The sequence below is a fragment of the Cryptotermes secundus genome, unplaced genomic scaffold (genome assembly GCF_002891405.2).
Source record: "Cryptotermes secundus unplaced genomic scaffold, Csec_1.0 scaffold631, whole genome shotgun sequence".
Taxonomy (NCBI): Eukaryota; Metazoa; Arthropoda; class Insecta; order Blattodea; family Kalotermitidae; genus Cryptotermes; species Cryptotermes secundus.
The window spans coordinates 95,829-113,163 of NW_019742970.1; the positions used below are offsets into that span (position 1 = coordinate 95,829).

Sequence of the window (17,335 nt, forward strand, 5' to 3'; positions counted from 1 at the left end):
ACATGCGAATGGTCTTTTATGAAATGTTTAAAATGTTCACAATAATATTTTTAAATACTGTATCATTACATAAGCTCTATTAAATATATGTGGCAGGTGAAGTGCGTATAATTGAAGATTCCAGAACAAATATTAGGAGGCTGTAGTTCTGACCGAAATTTAGTTTTGCATAATTTTATGCTTATAGTCTCAGTACGCTCGGCTCCTTAATTTTCCTACGGAAAATCAGAAAGAAATTTCAAACAACATGGATATGCCATTTAGCTCTACGTGCTGCAAACAAAAATAAATAGGAACTGCACCATTATTTTAATTTCATGCTGTGAGGTGACACTGAGTTCACTTGGTCGCCGGCCACTAATTGGCCTATTGTGGCGGTCCCGGATGATAAGGTTAATTTGATATGGAGCATTGGTGGAAAGTGTACACGGCAGGGGAACGGAAATTATCAGGAAAACCTGCCCCATTGCCACTTAACTGACCATAAATCCCACATGACCAGATCCGGGATCGAACCCAAGCCGACGCAGTGGGAAGCCGGCGACTAACCGCCTGAGTTTTGTGACGGTTAAAGTCTGTTCTGACAGAAACAGTGAATTCAAAACGTAATATTTGTAATATGATTCTGGGTATTTTGACAAACACTATTAGAAAAACCAATCATAATTCGTCATAATCATATTTTTGTTTATTCTTAAGGACCCGAGATAACGGCGATCCCATTTTCATAAGATGGAGTATTTAAAAAAATCGTCTTATAATCGTTCTATTACTAGAACGGTGTATCCAGTGATTAATTCCACGGTCAACATTGAAAATGGAGCCTTGGTTTCGAATTGAGTTCTCAGGCATGGACTTTCGTTGTTTCTCAGAACTTATTTACAGGAGAACTTCGTTCTTCTTGCACTGGACCCTTCAATTCTTTCTGCACCTCTCCTGAATTAAATTTCCCAGTTTTCATTTTCTCAGTTGGTGTGCGTCCGTCCGGACGGAAATAATGACCGTTCCTCTGTCCATGCGTCACGTCCTCTAGCTGCGAATCCTTTGCCACTGTGTTTTGGGAGCGGTTCGTATACAACGTTTATTGTCAGTTTCACTTCCTGAGGTCGGATTCCTGGACGACGAAGCACTTAGAGACCCTTGTTGTAATATACCACTGTAGGTGGGTTAACAATCTTCTTTATTTCCTCCTGGAAGAGAAAGTAATGGCCAGGTTCAATTGGATGCATACATCATTCAAAAGTTTTCGCTTTTCTATCGAGAATCTCTTGCTGGAAGACTTCTAACATAACTTCCTTTCTCTCAGACAAGCATGATGCCGCGCATGTGGTTACGAGAGGACGAAACATGAAACCCGCAGGACAATCATGCCTCAGTAGCACATCGATCACCGTCTGACACTGAGTCACCCGGCCATGAACCAGGAACTTCTCAGTTAAAAGCCAGAAAATGAAAGAATTGTTTGGAATTCCATAAGGTTGGAGTGTTTCTCACCGCAGAACTACGTAGGAAGTTGTGGATTTGTGTTAAGTATCATGGTGTTGCCATTAAGAAGTTCGGGGTGGGGATAAATTTTGGTATTTTGCTTATAAACTCCGTAACCTGTAATTCGCAAGTGAACTAGACCGACCGAGCGACCGCCGTTTTTCGGCATAGTTAATGGCAAATTTTGCGGATAGAGGGTGTCGGGTGGTCAGCGCAACGGATCCCCACGGCCGTTAATCTCGGTTTCATAAACCGGAGGTTTTGCTTATAAGGGATGTTAAATCAAACCAACATGTTCTGTTTCAAATTTTAAATTATTTCGCTACTTCTGACTTATAGCTTGTACATACTATCTAGTTACAACAAAAATATGAAGAAAAAACACACTTCAATCTGATTTACTTTAATAATATCTGCAACATTTTAAGTTAGCAATTCCAGACACAACAGTTTATCACAGTTTCTAAATATCTCAGATAAACAGAAGGATGTTATCGTATACATTACATGGTCCTGATAACTTACTCCAATGAACAGTATTTTGGGCCACGCGGTCGAAGGCATGAAATATAATCGGCCCCTCAAACACTAGGATCTTTATTTTGAATCCATTCATGGAATGGACTTCTTTCTGCATTTGTTCCCCTGTGTTCTCCTGCATACGTAGCGGCCCTACGACAGGAATTATCCCCCGTCCAAGGGGTCCTAGTGACTGTCGGTAAGATTCATAATCAAGTATTCATTCTGAATAGGAGATGTCATAGAACCTAGTCCCTCAATGTAGAAGACCTATAATTTAATAATTTAAATTAATTATTTCTATTGAATTACAAATTTAATTAGAATATGAAAGTTGTATTTAGTGTATGTCAGATGAGTAGACACGTTAAAGACTTGAGTAAAGCTTCAAATTCGTTTTGGGTTTCATAGCCCGTGTACGACTTAGACACGACTCGAGTGTCACGTGTACTTGATTTACATAAAAATTCCAGTAATGGGGGATGGAGTTCAGCTGACTCCACTCTGCACGTCGGCCACTGATTGGCCTATTATATCTGCTCCGGGTGGTTATGATGATGGAGCAATTGGTAGAATGAAGACTGGCAGGGGGACCGAAGTACTCGTAGTAAACCTGCCCCAGCGCCACTTTTTCCACCACAAATCCCACTTGACCAGACCCGGGCTCGAAACCGGGCCACCGCGGAGGGAAGCCAGCGACTAACCGCTTGAGCTATGGCGTGGCCCACTCGATTTACTGACTATAACCTTACCGTCCGTTTGCTGTTGCCACGATTTGGATTCGCCCTGACTCACCTGCAGTTCCGGCTCAAGACTGGACACCGGGATGGAGGCCCGCTGCGAGAAGAGGGCACAGCACATGGGCGTGGCGAAGGTAAGGCACACGCCCAGCAGTGCGAGCTGTATAGGGGCCACGCTCCATGGGTAGCGTGCCAAGAATCGTCGCTTTTCCAACGCGTTCATCACGATTGGCGTCAAGACTGCGAGAATATAAAATTGCATCACAGTACGAATGTGGAGCCTGCATACACTACTTTCATTGTCACGTAACGTTGCCATAGACCAAGGTTCAAGGTGGCCAAACTGTCCAGGCAGTCCACGCGCACATGCAGTGCCTGTACATTTGCCAAATAGTTCAGGGAGAGAAAGAAATGGGCTGGTTTACACGCTTTTGCAGTTGCTTCGAGATGCATGGAGCTATCGCAATCACGTGACGTGACGGCAAGAGCTGATGGAATGGAGGCAAGTTATGAGCTCGTCCGGTCTCTAAGAGAATATCAACAGCTCAGAGCAATTTATCAGGTTTCTCAATTCAAATTAGGGTTCTCTGCTTCGAAATATTTCAGAAGCTCCTTAATTTAGTGATATTCTACGGAACTTATTTCAGGATCTCAGAGTCACAACTGCAAAAGGCCGCAGACTTGACATGCAGACCTAATCAGTAACCCTCCTAGACAATAATTCCTGGTTTCTGTACTAGAAGTACATTCTGTGCTTGAAGTCCTCCGTGTAATATTATTAAAGGATAGAGCTAAAGACTTGCACAGAATACCACGTGTTACATATGTGAGAGTTATACCTTTTTATTCGCTACGGGCTGGACGACAGAAGGAACGGAGTTCGAATCCCTCTATGGTCAGAATTTTCTCTTCTCCAAATCGTCCAGACAGTGTAGGCCTCAGGTCCGGTCTTGACGACATGGAGAATTGAAAATTCTTACCCAACCGAGACTGGAACTCCGACCCCTCGGTCGTTCAGCGTGTAGACAGTCGCTATGGCAACCCGGCTCAGAATTCTGTGTTCCATATCGAATCTAGATTGAAAGACCAAATCTTCGATGCAAATATTTTCATGTGTAAGAACATACTACAGAAATCCCTTTAAGACATATTTATTGAAATTTTCCTCCATGACATGTAAAGGTGGGCAGGAGGGCACTAACGGCTCTCTTACACGTTATAACACACATAACATGTAGTTTATACTACGGTAATGTTATGTTTTGTTCCACTTTGAAGTGCCTGTTCGAGGTTCATTGTACTCACCCATCCCTGGAGCGGCCATGCCAATTCTGCTGAAGGTGACAAGAGCGATGCCCCTCTGCGCTGCTATCCTGGAGTCACCCAACCTGTTCCCGTTAATGTCGCTGACTGGGACTCCTTCCTGAATCTCCCTGCAACATGCCCTCAAGTCAGTCTCTGTCATTATGGCGGAATATGGACTTACTTTGAGAACCTTTTGCACGGATGTAGGGTTGGAATTTCTTAACGCGGTGTTTATGAAGAATTTCACCTTCTGCAATATAACGCTATGCAATCCGATGAAATTCTACCGCCGTTTCGGAGGAACATGTCGCATATTCAAGCAACATATTCCTCCGAAACTTAGGTTGAGTCTCAACCGGCTACACGGTGCTGTATCCCAGAAGATGGAACTGCTCCTTGCAACAGAAACCACAAAATTCCTGCAAGTAAATAAGGAGAAAAATACATACGTATATACACGTAGGTATAAGCAAATCAATAAATATCAAATCAAAGTTGTTCAAAATATTTTGCTACTCGTCGTTTGTATGTACCTTGAAATTTTAAGTTATTTATATTAGTGTGCACATTCTAGTTTACACGATATGCCACGAAAGTGAGAAACAAAAATTTTGGAATTCAGATTCTCACAGTAATTAATATCTCTATGGTACGACATTTTGAGCGTCTTGCTTTTTGATTGCTTTGGATTATTCTCTGATCTTAAATTAGGAGCACTTTCCTCCGAAATATCGATGTACCTTACCGAAGCCCATGGTGTCACATCCCAGAACCCAATACTCTTTAGACAAAACGTGTCGATTTGTTACTCTCCTTAGAATTGTGAGACAGTTTTAATTGAAATAGCCACTTTTTCCTGGCTTTAGCATTATTCCTAATGGAACAATGAATAGGGGCGTTGCCTCCTAGGTAGCAAAGAGGAAGACTGGAGTCACGTATTGAAATATGAAGGAACAAAACTCTGGAGGGCCAAGACTCTGAGCAACAGATCAGGAATGTCTGTGCGGACACAGGAACTGGAAAGGCAGTAAAATAAGAGAATAGGCCACAATGGAAAATAACTGGGAAATATAGGTTTAAGTATAGGTAATATGGAAAAGTTAAAGCTATCCCTGTAACAAGTTTTGGAGGCCCATAGGTTTGTGAGACGTCAAGGCTCCCATATTTCTAGACACCCATCTCGGAGATGGCGATGAGCCTGTCAGACTTACGCGCCACCTGGCCGCTCTTTACCTCCGGAGGATTCCTGGTACTAATTTCTGTTAGAGCCTGAGTCGACCCCAGGGCCATAGTGCAGGTGGAATTATTAGGTCAATTAAAATATCAATAATATCACCGGGACTCGAACCTGTGACTTTCCGGCTTTTAACATAATTCCGCAACCAACTACGCTACCATGTATCCCCTTATTATGGTATTAATTAATTAATTATTTCCTATGTGTAGCAAATTTGTGACGGTTATGGACGTCAACGTCCATAGTCGCACAGCTTTTGTTGTGACGTCTCTGTTCACAAACACTCTACGGCTGTGAGTTTCTTCTGAGTGTTGCTTCCACTGACTGTTCCTCGCAGTCCTCAAGGCGATCCCTTGTGTGGGATGCAAATTTCCCAAGCTCCTGGCACGCACCTGAGCCTCATCAGTGGAATGTTGATGCAGTTGGCAGCAGCTACGGCTGCGAACGGGACCCACCTGCCGATCAGTGGCGGAGCTTTCTGTCAACAAAACAGTCTCATGTAGGCAGGGCTACAAAGCCTAGTGGAACTGTGTTACATGCCGAACTGCACTCCAGTTCTCATTTGTCTAGGGTGGGGAGGCGTTAGTTTACGATGGTCTCTGTAACTGAGATTGTTTGGCGTCAAGTGGTATGCTGTTGGGTGAATAATGAAAGGAAAACCATGTAGGAGGAAGCGGTCCTAGCTTATCTTAGGGTACTATTCAGGAATTGAGACGGTGCAATTAAGGGAAACCATACCTGGTATCCCGACAGATTCCAACCGAGTACCTGAGTAGAAAACCGAAGCGTTACCTCTGCAGCCATCTTGCTTTGTGTGGTGGATGAGATGATCATAATAATGAAAGAAAAGATCTATATTATTTTGGAAAAGCATATATATAGAGAAGAAGGAGAATGGTATTGTGACATGACGCCTGAAGGCCGGAATATAGGAACAAGAGGAGACAACGACTGGGTAGACACGTTCCGACGCAATGCGCACGCAAGCAACAATAGTGTTATTATTGAAAATTGTGTTTTCTGTTCTGTCATGCAAAGTAGTTATAAGGGAGATAATTGGGACGGTCTTGTTGGTGAGTGTTGAGTGCTGAGTGCAGTTGGGCTCTGTGAGGTTGCCTGAGATGAGATGACGATTCAGTTCAGTTGAGGGAATAGCTGACAGGCAGTTCTGAACCGGAGTCGGCGAAGGAAGGATCTTAGCACGGGAAGCTGAATAAACTCCACTGTTAGAAGCCGTTGGCAGGGAACCGCTGGTGAAGACAAGGCAGGCTGGCTTCTCGTAGCGGTTTCTAAGGTGAACTGTGACTACGGATATTAGTGATGACGCTGTAATAACTTCAAACTCCGAGTCGTGTGATATAAGCGCAATAAATCCAATCTTCTATTCAAACCCCGTCTATAGTCACACACATAAATCTTGGCAATATGAACAAAGGTAGAGAGGAACAGGCGGAAGAAGAAGTGTTTATGACGCTTGGGGATGAGACTATCACATTAATCGTGTCAGACAATTATGTCTTGCACGATAGGAGTTTAAATCTGTCCTTCACTAAGGCTTCAGAATAACATGCTTTCCACATGACACACTTCCAAGGGAGCGAACATGTACATAACATGCGGTCAGAGAGTTTATGTGCTTATGGTAATCAGTTCATTTGTCAGTCAACAGCAACTTCACAATTGACCATCTGGAAACCGGAAAGCAGAGACTCAGTAACTAACTTGACTGGGCAAGTTCATCTATGGAGACCCTGGGAATTTCTCGTCTCTCCATTCTTACTCTCTTACGAAGTAAAATTAAAAAAAAAAAAAATAAAACTATCCCTATAAGAGGCCGTGAAGTCCCATAGGGTTGTGAGATGTTGAGGTTCCCACATTATCTAGAAAATCGGCTCAAAAATGGCGGTAAGGTTGTCAGCCTTACGCGCCGGCCACGCTTTACTCCCCAGGAAAATTATTTAGTTAATTTCTGGTACTCATTTCTGTTAGAGGCTGAGTCGACCCCAGGGCCTATTGCAGCTGGAAGGATTAGATCAACTTAAAAACCCAATGACATCATCGGGATTTGAACCCGCGACCTTCCGGCTTGTAGCATAGTGCCTCAACCACTACACTGCCGCGTTCCCCCACTCTCTTACGAAACAGGAAGAATATCCCGCCACTGGACCCTCTCCTGGGTCTTTTGAATACAGTCCACATTCCCACATTCTGTTATTTTAACTGTACTGTTCTTCAATTTTATTCTTCGGCCCTGAAAGTGGAGGCGACATGTTCCTCCGAAACGTCAATTTAGTTTCAACGGACGACACTGCATTATATCCCAGAACATAGAACTATTTATTCTTTTAAAGCACAAATTTCTTCTGAATAATTTTTAAATATTCAGTTCCTCCATCGCCGATCACATTGGCCGCTCGGCCTCTGGTAGGCCGCACACCAGCATGCGTCAAGACACGATGTCTGCGACATGACACAAAGAAAGTAGGACAGTTGAAACGAATGAGAATATGAAAACCGCCGCACACCGGTCTGAGTCATGATGGTTACATCAGCTTCGTGCTCACGAATCACGAATGAAGAAAGACTGCGTACTTTGTCTCATGTCTTGATGCTTGTCTTGACGCAGTATGTGTGCGGCCACCCTAAGACATAAAATGACTACGTCTACTCAAATACTGGGATCGTGTGTTCGAATCCTACTCAAGGTATGTCTCTCCGCGACTCTTCCGTGTTTGCTTTTCTTTGTGTAGGTACCTGCCTCGTAACAGGGCTGATCCCCGTCCAAGGAGTCCTACTGACTCAGTAAAATCTATAATTACAGATTAATTCTGGTGTGAAACAGGGGGAAGAAAAATTCATAGTTCGTGTAATACACATGTTCTCTTCATTATAATAAACCAATCAGTAGTTCTGATTAGGAAAATTAATGTCCTTCATTTGTTGAATGCTAAAAGGCAAGGCGCGGGCAAAATACCGTGGTTTTAGTGTTGACGTATGCTGTGTATATACACCATTCGCCTTCAGAAACTTTGTAATCAGGTTCTAAGTTAAAGCGATTTTCCAAGGATTACTGATCATCTCACAGTAAGACGCTCCCCGGCAACGACCGTGAAGGTGAGAAGTTTCATGGCAAATAGTTTAATTAACTGCTTCTTCGCTAATTACCAGCACACTGACCTTGACGAGACTGTTCAAGCCCAGAGCGGTTGCCAGGGCGCCTCCAGTGGCCAGGACATACGAAGTTCCAAGTTGCCTGTCAACAGAAGTGTTGTCTGTTGTCACATGGCTTAGTTCAGTGTAGTTACTAATATTTGCACGTGCATCTCGAGCAAAGGCGTTTCTCAGTTAAGGATTAAAGTAAACTTTTGAAGGTGTAGTAAGCTCAATAATAGTCTTTCATACCAAGTTTCCTAACTTGTGGGGAAATGGAAGGGAAGGCATAAAGAAAGCAGGAGAAAATGTATTGAGGATAAAATACAATTACTGGTTGTAGGCTTTCAGTGTAGTCCATTATCGAAGTCCATTGTGTCTTCGCAACGTGTAAATTTGTGCTGTGTCACAGCCCAAATTTCGGAGGTGCGTGCTGCTTCCGCTTTCAGGAATGAAGGAAGGTGGACTGTGCTCGAGTACAGTATGCAGGATACTGGTCAAACAGACCCACGCTAGAAACGTTGGGCTCTGATGACCGGTTGGGGCCATAAGGGGTTTCCTCTTATGTTTTAATCGGATATGCCTACTTTTGGTTTACAATTCCAAAACATGGAGAAATTACTAAACGTCCTATTTCGTGGCCACAAAAATCACCACATAAACATCAGCAGCTTGTGTTCCTAAGCGGTCACAAATGGAAGCTCTTGGAATCACTGAAAATACCATTCGGAAAATACTGCCTGTCCATACTGGTGCGAAAGGAGCGCCTGTCCCCTACTTTCTGCCCGTAGGCCTGTTGGACCAAAACCGATAATACACCCCAAGCACCTAACCTACGTCGATCATGACGATGGAAGTAACAAATTCCTCCGAAACATCTGCAGCGTTACCCAAATTCGTAAGTGAAGAGACAACATAGATGGATCGGCACCAAGAAGAGGGAAAAATAAAATAGTAGAGGAATTGCTACTAGAATCAACTCTTCCGCCCGCTGCACAGTCGCGTCTTTCGAAATCTCAGCAGGGCGACCTTGTCGGGCATCATCTGCGACTTTCGAACATTTGTGAGAGAACTTAGCGACTCAGTTGTGAATTTCTTTACCCGACAAACACTTCCCACCGTAAACAGGAAACATTTCTTTGTGAATATCTTTCGCGTTGAGTTCTCCTGCCCACAGAAAACACACAACATGACGCTGCTTTTCGGCAGTTTAATCCTCTAGCTCGGTCGCCATTTTGACTACTGAAACGAGACTCTGAACACTCGAATGCGCTTCTAGTACCAAGATTGTAATAAAGTTGGACTGTAATGCTATCTTATAATAGACACATGAAACTTCTTACTTATATAAGAACCGTTTTACTTCCATTTGTGACCTATTTACTGACTCTCCCTCGGATAAATTGATTGTCCCTTCACATGCATGACGTGTATGATTCATTACTTCTTGGTTCTGTAGTTAATGTAAATACAACAGATAACTTACACATTCGTCACGGGAGAGTCTCCACTTCTATTCGTGAAGTTGACAATAGCATTGAAAGACTGGTTTACCCACTGCCAGAAAACAACACTTGGCGTTGTCCTTGAAAAAGAAGAATAATTGCAACACGTGACTGTGTACTGTAGCATCACAACTACAGCCGTTATCATAGACGTGTTAGTCCATCATACATGTTTCAAAGGAAATTTGTTTTCTAGACTAAATGTTCTTTACAAAGCAAATGAAGAACTCCGTCCGCCGGTCAGTCTGTCTGTGACCAAGTATCAGTACCTAAAGCGTTGGACGGATTATCTTAAAATTCGATATGCCAGATTTTCACTGAAAATTGCCGTTTAGCCCCCTACATTCTTAAGCCTAGTTCAGCTGCAGTAATAAAGCCTGGCTTACATATTGCAGGGGTGGGACTGAGTCCACTTTGTACTGCTGCCACTTCTGGCCTAGTGTACCAGCCCCAGATGAGAGATGAGGGTGATTGTGAAGCAATTGGTGGAATGAAGATTGGCAGGAGAAACCGAAGTACTCGGAGAAAACCTGCCCCAACGCCACTTTGTCCACCACATATCCCACATGAAGAGACCCCTGCTCGAACCCAGGACTCCGCTGTGGGAACCCAGCGACTAACTGCTTGAGCTATGGCGCGGCTTGGCTTACATATTGCTGTAAATGCAATTTTGAATGTAACCCATGAATTATTTCACAAATATTCTCAACATTCTACCCAGATGACTTCCACAAGCAATTTCCATCCATATCCGATTTTCAACGGTGTTAATCTTTTATAGAGGTGTGTTTCCTTAAACCCATTGACTTAGCTATACGTGTAACACTTTGAATCTATTTCGAAATGTGAGGCCCTCAATAATTTACATTTTATTATCGTCACTTTCAAGGACACTTAATAGATCAGAAAGGACTCTGATAGTAATTTTGCGTCATGCATTAGTAACATTATGGAATCTTGTTGTATTGTCTGCATTTCATGCTTTCAGCGGTTATCCAATAATGATTATCTCCGAACATATCTTTCCCGTTTTCGTCAGTGATCATACAATTGTTACAGACAGACGCGGTTATCCTAAGCCTGTCTCTGACGCAGCAGCGCGTCACTACGGGAGATAAGAGTTCGATTGCTCCTGACCTCCATGGCCCCCGACACAACTGCTGACATGAACGCCGTAACGAAACTTCTGGAGCTACTGCTCTTGTTCAAACCGAACACTTCTGTTTCCAAATGACGGTTCCAGTAATGTGAATAAAAAACGCACAGCCATCATGTTGGCATGTCGCTCAAACGAAAAGGCTTCCAGAAGTATTCCTCCGGGAGTTGCTTAGTAACTTACGTTTGAGCTCTTTAAGACTATATTTACTGATCGCCCTACATTACTCGGGATAGAAGAACGTGTCTGAATACTTTCAACTTAAGGAGTCAGTGTTCGGTTCAGTGATGTAGCGGTAATGCTCTACAGTAATATTCCGGAGGGGCTCTGTCAGTTTCTGTGTCGGAGCGCCAGGTGTCCTCTCTGCGGTCTCGCGTCACTTCCCTCGTGTCCTGTAGGCAAATGTCGGGATGTGCTTCGATTTAGGCACAGACTGCTTCTTTCCTATTCCCATCCTTCCCTGTGATCCTATATGCCACGTAGCCTCACGATATAACTCATAAAAAGATTGAGTGGATTTATACCTCCAATCCCTCATGCATCATCGTTACGTGGTGCTTAATTAAGCGTGGGGACAACTTTATTTTTACAATGAATTCAGTAATTTCATACATTATGCACATGATTTATTAATTTGTTTATTTATTCTTTGATCTGCCTCTTCTTTCCTGGGTTTTCATCAAGACACACTGTGTCATGCTGTGTCTCAAACTGCATTCAGAGTGCATCACCATCAGCTAATGCCCTAGATTAGGAAGTTACTTGGGTTTGTTTTCAACGCAAGAGGTGATCCAGAATCGCCATAACGGCGATCCCGCCGAGCACAGAGTTTGCCTGCATGCCTTCAGACTTACTTCGGATGGACAGTATAGCTACTCACTTGTAGAAGGTCATCATGAAGCCTGTGATGGTCATGTTCATGGGCACCTGGCTGGACATGCGCCCAATAAGCGTCATCTTCTCGCCTGTGTCAGGGTGATATGCCGAGTCATACAGTTCTTTCGCCTTCCATAGCTCTTCCTCCGTCAGGGTGCCGACGTCACCTCCAGACCTAACAACGTCAAGCCCATTAAATCAATTATCTGATATTTACCAAGTGCACTGTACCATTCAGTTCAGAACCACTTGTCTAAAAACCTTTTCGGAGGAACATACTGCCTCCATCTTCAGGGAGGAAGAGGAAGCCTTGCAAATAGTAAGAAACAAGTAGCAAGAGAACATTCTGGTTGCTTTGTGCGGGATCCTTTCTCGGATTATTCGTCGGTCCTGAAAACTGAAGAAATATGTTTGTGTGAGTCCTTGGTGAAATTATATGGACTGAAGGACGTTATATCCCGAAGGTTAGTACTCATTCTTTTTACCGCTGTGAGAACCTAAAATCCAGCATTTGTTAGGGAATTTATTCCAGGTTTATTTTTCTTGACTTGCTGGATATGTTCAAAAGTGGAGAGTCACATATTTATACCCGTATTAGTGTAGCACCCGTTGAGAATTTCGTGGGAGCCCCATCATTTGGTGTATGCAAGCTTCCTTGCCTTTTCTTGTATTCCTCTCCAGTCCTCCATATTACAGAATGGTGAGTCCAGTTCGATAGGGAACGCTGTCGCCCATTAAGAAGACGCTCAAACAATCAGTGGTAGACTGCTTTGAGTAGTACACTACACTTCACATTTCCCTATCATGCATAGGAGTATCTGTATCCATAGAATGAATACGATACACTGAACAGATATCTGCTCCCCTTTCAGTGACCAGCTACAGAACTCATCTTCCTGGAAGATGTTAAAAGCTGTGCAGTTCGTTAACATGTTGCGTAATGGCAATGATAACGCTTACAAGACGTTTGTCTGTCTAGACCAGTGGTTCTCAACTTTGTCAGACTGCAGCCCGATAAATTCTTGTTTATAAGACTAGGGCCCAGTCGTGACAAATTTACTCCTAAATATAGGATAAATATAGTTTTAGTATTTTAAAGTTCATAGATTAAACTAACTAAACTAAACAAAACACGAACCAATGAGGATAGTCAATAAAGAAGAAGAGATCGGAATCTACAATTGCTACAGGCCTGCTTCGAAACAATGAAAGGTTGCTCTTTTGTGAACAAGTTAGAAAATTAAATTATAACCTTCTTTGTTTTACTAGTCCTAGATTTTGAGTTCATGAATGTCTTTCACGTTGCCATGCAGACAGCGTGTCGCCGAGTACTTCAAGCAGAACCACAGATAAATGTAAATACTTTAAATGAATTTTTCCACTTTTACGTAACAAACACAGCACATATGAAACCATGGAAAATATAATCAATGAAATGTTTTATTTATTTCTTCAGTTGTGATCTTTTCCTGAAACAATTGAAGAATATATTTTTGGATAGTGTGATTTAATGTGATAGTGAATAAGACACTTCGATGTCACAGTTATATTTTAGATTGATGTATTTATATGGAAGCAGGCTTATAAACTAATGTGAGAGAACGGTTCGTTTATTTACTGTCAACAATGAGAGACATTCTAAACCTTCGTGTATGCTCGCAAACAATTTTCTTATTTTTCTGCTATTTTCCCATATGTTCGGAGGAACATTGTCGATTGTTGTATGTACGATTAATGATATTATTTAATTGTCTCGAAAATCATAACAATTAGGAAAAGGGCGCAATTGGCATTAAATGCATGTTTTATTTTCCTGTATACCTTTCAGTCAAAAAATATTTCATCCAATCAGTTACGCTCAAGATTCTCATAGAAATGTAATGTAATTGGCTCTATGCAGGAACTGTTTTAATTATAATCAAGTCCAAAATTGGAGTGCGTAAAAATTTTATTAAAATTACCAATGGTAAATTTATAAAAATACATTCAGCGGTTCCCAAGTTGTTTCACGCCTAGTGACTTATATATGGATGGGGCGAATTAGTTAGGCGGTCTGCAGGGTTGCAAACACTTGAAAAATCTTCCAAAGAGACTCAGCATGATTCAAATAGACGTTGTATTTCCTTTGTCCTTGAAAATTATATACACGTGTATATTGGGCTTGTCCGGCTCCGAATTCCTGTCAGAATGTAAACTTGTTTATGGCATGAAACTTGTACCCAGTTCTGAACAACTCGATAGCCTTGTTTTGTGGCGAGCCTTAATCTTGAAGCTCAGGCGTAACTCGTGCTGACTGTGACGCCTTACCTGTTACAGTGACTTTAACATAAAGGACTCTTATCTATTTATTTCGGTTAACGTGAATGAGCATGAAGATCTCTCACCTTTGTTTTATTTTAGAGATGCGAGGGATAAAATCTGATATGTTTAAATGTGTTACCACTTTCTCGTAATGCAGCGTTGATTATACGTCATACTTACTTCCGAAAATAATATCATTTTATCAGAATTGCCAGAAACGGATCAAAATTATATTTATGAAGAAGTTGAGAGGTAACTAAATTCTGGAAATTCTTGCTGCAAACTTGTTCAGAATACTGTATACTTGTCTCATATCTCAGAAGGAAAAAAACTGATTTTTTTATAAATGAACTGTAATTTTACCTATTTTTTTGCGTGTTTTAGCGATTTCGCAGTTGAAATCAACTTAAATTTCTGCCTATGTAATTTAATAAAAATATTACTTTTTTCTCTCACACAAACGAAGAAAAAATTTTTGATGACGGTGGTTTGTTCAACGTTACATATAATAAAAGAATTGCGGAAACAAATGCACATCGAGGGAGGAGTTTCATAATTTGTGCAGTCCACCAAAAAGTATTAGGGCTATCGAATTAAGGAGGATGAAATTGCAGCACGCGTAGTACTGCTAAGGGAAATGAGAAATGTGTAGAACATTTTGGTCGGAAACCCTGAAGGGTAGAACCACTTTGGATACTTGGACGTTGATGAGAGGATAGCTCTAAAATCAAATCTGCAAGAAAATACGCGGTAAAATGTGGATGGATTACGTAAGATCCTGATGTGAGCAGCTGAGTGAACCTTAATATTGTTAGGGTGATTAAATGTAGGAAAATGTGATGGTTGAAACACATAATGGAATGGATAAATGAGAAGGCTAAAACAAAATTTTGGTTGGGGATCTCAAGGGTAGAGGTTTTATGGATGGGAAGATGATATTATAACGAGTCTTTTAGAAAGAGGATGGGTTTTTGAACTGGACTGGTTCAGGATAGTGCCTGTGGCAGGTTTTTTTATAACAAGAAACGACATTTATGATTCCGTAAGAGGAAGGAATTTTTAACCAGCTGAGCAACTACCAATTTTTAAAATACTATTTTTTTTTTTACAGACCTGTATGTTTGGACAATGCTCCTCGATTTCTCCAGCTCTTTTTCTGTGGCTAATATGTTTAGTGGGTTTGTGATAGAGAAGAAATACTTCACTCGCCCCCAGTACGTGCTCTGGTCCCATCTTGGTTTGTCGATATTCACTTTGAGACGTGGGACTGGTGTGCTACTGTCCATATTCTGCTGGCGAATGGCTGCGCTCTGTTCGATAACCCAGCTTCTAGTGAATCAATGCTCCCCTCCATACTCCTGCGAAGCCACAAAGCGTGTGGAAACAGATTATCACTCATTTGAAATTGTAATCACCATTCCGTCTTCATCTTTATCAGCGTCCTTCTGTTCGTTTCTTTTTCATTGTAACCACATAACGCTAATCATATCGGAGATTTAATAGGCTGTCCTTGTTCCATATAAGTAGAAACTTAGTTGTAGTGGCAACCAACGAAACAAACTGGTCGCGTTCGTACCGCTCCTACCAAGAGATACAACACATGTTTTTTAGTAATTAATTTATTTTTTAAGAAGAGACGATGCGAGGCAGATTTATATATTTTTAAAATAATTCGATTTCGGACCATTTTCTTTCTTTGTGTTAATGTGGTGATGTACAGAGAATGGTACATAATATATTATTGCACTCTTCATTCGTGCTGTCAAGTTTTATGGAACAGACTTCAGTGAAAGTACCATTGCCAACTTATGAAATAAATATTTGCAAGTTTGGGGAGTCTTATATCTTTGTCTCGTTGTACTGTTATTTGACCCAGATCTGAGTTTTGTAAGGGGAATGCCTGCTTTGGAAAGTGCTACCCTTCTACCTTGTGGAAGGAAGCAGTTGTTTTTCGATACGTCTGTAAACTGCCGGATTACAAGCCATTGTTGTTCTCTTGGTCATGATAAATCGAGCTCTCACACGTCACAGGGTGATAAAGATGATTGAGCAACCGAATGAATTTCAGTATTATAGCTGTAGTATAACACCATGTTGTAGTGTACAGGGCACTTGGAGGTAAGGATCCACACATTCCTATCATCTAAACAATATGAATGAGAAATGAAAACAGTCCCTGAGCTGGTCTGTTAGGCGAGGAAAATTCATGTTGATGGTGAGACTCGAACCACCATGGCCCATCCCGTAGCCAGTCAAGTTAGTGATTGAGCTATCCTAATATATGTAACTGTTTATGATTATTTATTTGCTCGAAATTGTTTACTGCAGGTTCTAGGCGGGGAAAAAGGAAATATTAGTGACATATTTGTTGTCTCTTTAAATATTTGCTGTTCACGATCTGTTTGTCTTTCAATCCTGGGTTTAAAAGTGTAAAGCTCTCACTTGGTAAAGAGGAGAACAGCTTCATGTCGCGATTCATGGCCATGTCTTTCCACCCGGAAGTGCTTGCCTGATCATTGCAACACCCCGCATTACCCCCTGATAGGTAATGCAAGGAATAGTACAAGTCTCCAAACGGGAACAATTGAATGCGAAGGGATGTCTGTGCAAGCAAAGCCGACAGTGTTGTCTTATTGCTGATGTATCCGCATTCCTGCTTCGCATTCTGGAAATACCAGATGCTAATCCTGTTTTAGAGGTTGACTCTACTGGTTGTTCTTTCGTGATCATCTGGTGTTCCTCTACGCAAATAATAGCATCACAGTCATTCATTAAATTAAGTAATTATTCCCAATTCATTGTTTGTAACCATTCTGCTTCAGTTCCCAGGTAGCTGAGACAGTGTTTGTACACACGCGAACAGCAAAGGAGAAACTAAGCAGATAATAGCTATCTGAGATAGCCTAAGCTGAGTTTAGTTAATTTTAAAAATATTGTGGCATGTAAATGCGTTTCTAGGCAACCTCAAGGAAACAAACAATTTGTACAACGGCCGTTACTATGCAACGGCCCCTAAATATCAACAGAAAAATAGTTTTTTCTACGCGATCCCTATCTTTGG

The 17,335-nt window shown here is 41.8% G+C and overlaps 1 protein-coding gene across 1 annotated transcript; it reads right to left on the reverse strand.

Annotated features, from left to right (window-relative positions):
- Positions 1-981: 981 nt before the first annotated feature.
- LOC111873570 (sideroflexin-3) lies at positions 982-15,760 on the reverse strand. The gene is made up of 8 exons (XM_023868386.2): positions 15,388-15,760; positions 11,978-12,148; positions 9,923-10,021; positions 8,464-8,539; positions 5,679-5,764; positions 4,050-4,177; positions 2,800-2,984; positions 982-1,190 (listed from the first exon to the last, which is right to left on the reverse strand). Exons 1-8 carry the CDS (start codon positions 15,558-15,560, stop codon positions 1,131-1,133), a joined length of 978 nt encoding a protein of 325 aa, XP_023724154.1. The 5' UTR covers positions 15,561-15,760; the 3' UTR covers positions 982-1,130.
- Positions 15,761-17,335: the final 1,575 nt, after the last annotated feature.

What these genes read in the sequence shown, in the direction of transcription:
- LOC111873570 (XM_023868386.2), bottom strand. Translation starts at nt 15,560, where the DNA reads ATGGACAGTAGCACACCAGTCCCACGTCTCAAAGTGAATATCGACAAA. An exon ending in AGCATTGTCCAAACATACAG is followed by an intron (nt 12,149 to 15,387) that starts GTCTGTAAAAAA and finishes TGACGTTGTTAG; the next exon opens with GTCTGGAGGTGACGTCGGCA. An exon ending in GTCTTGAGCCGGAACTGCAG is followed by an intron (nt 1,191 to 2,799) that starts GTGAGTCAGGGC and finishes TTTCTCTTCCAG; the next exon opens with GAGGAAATAAAGAAGATTGT.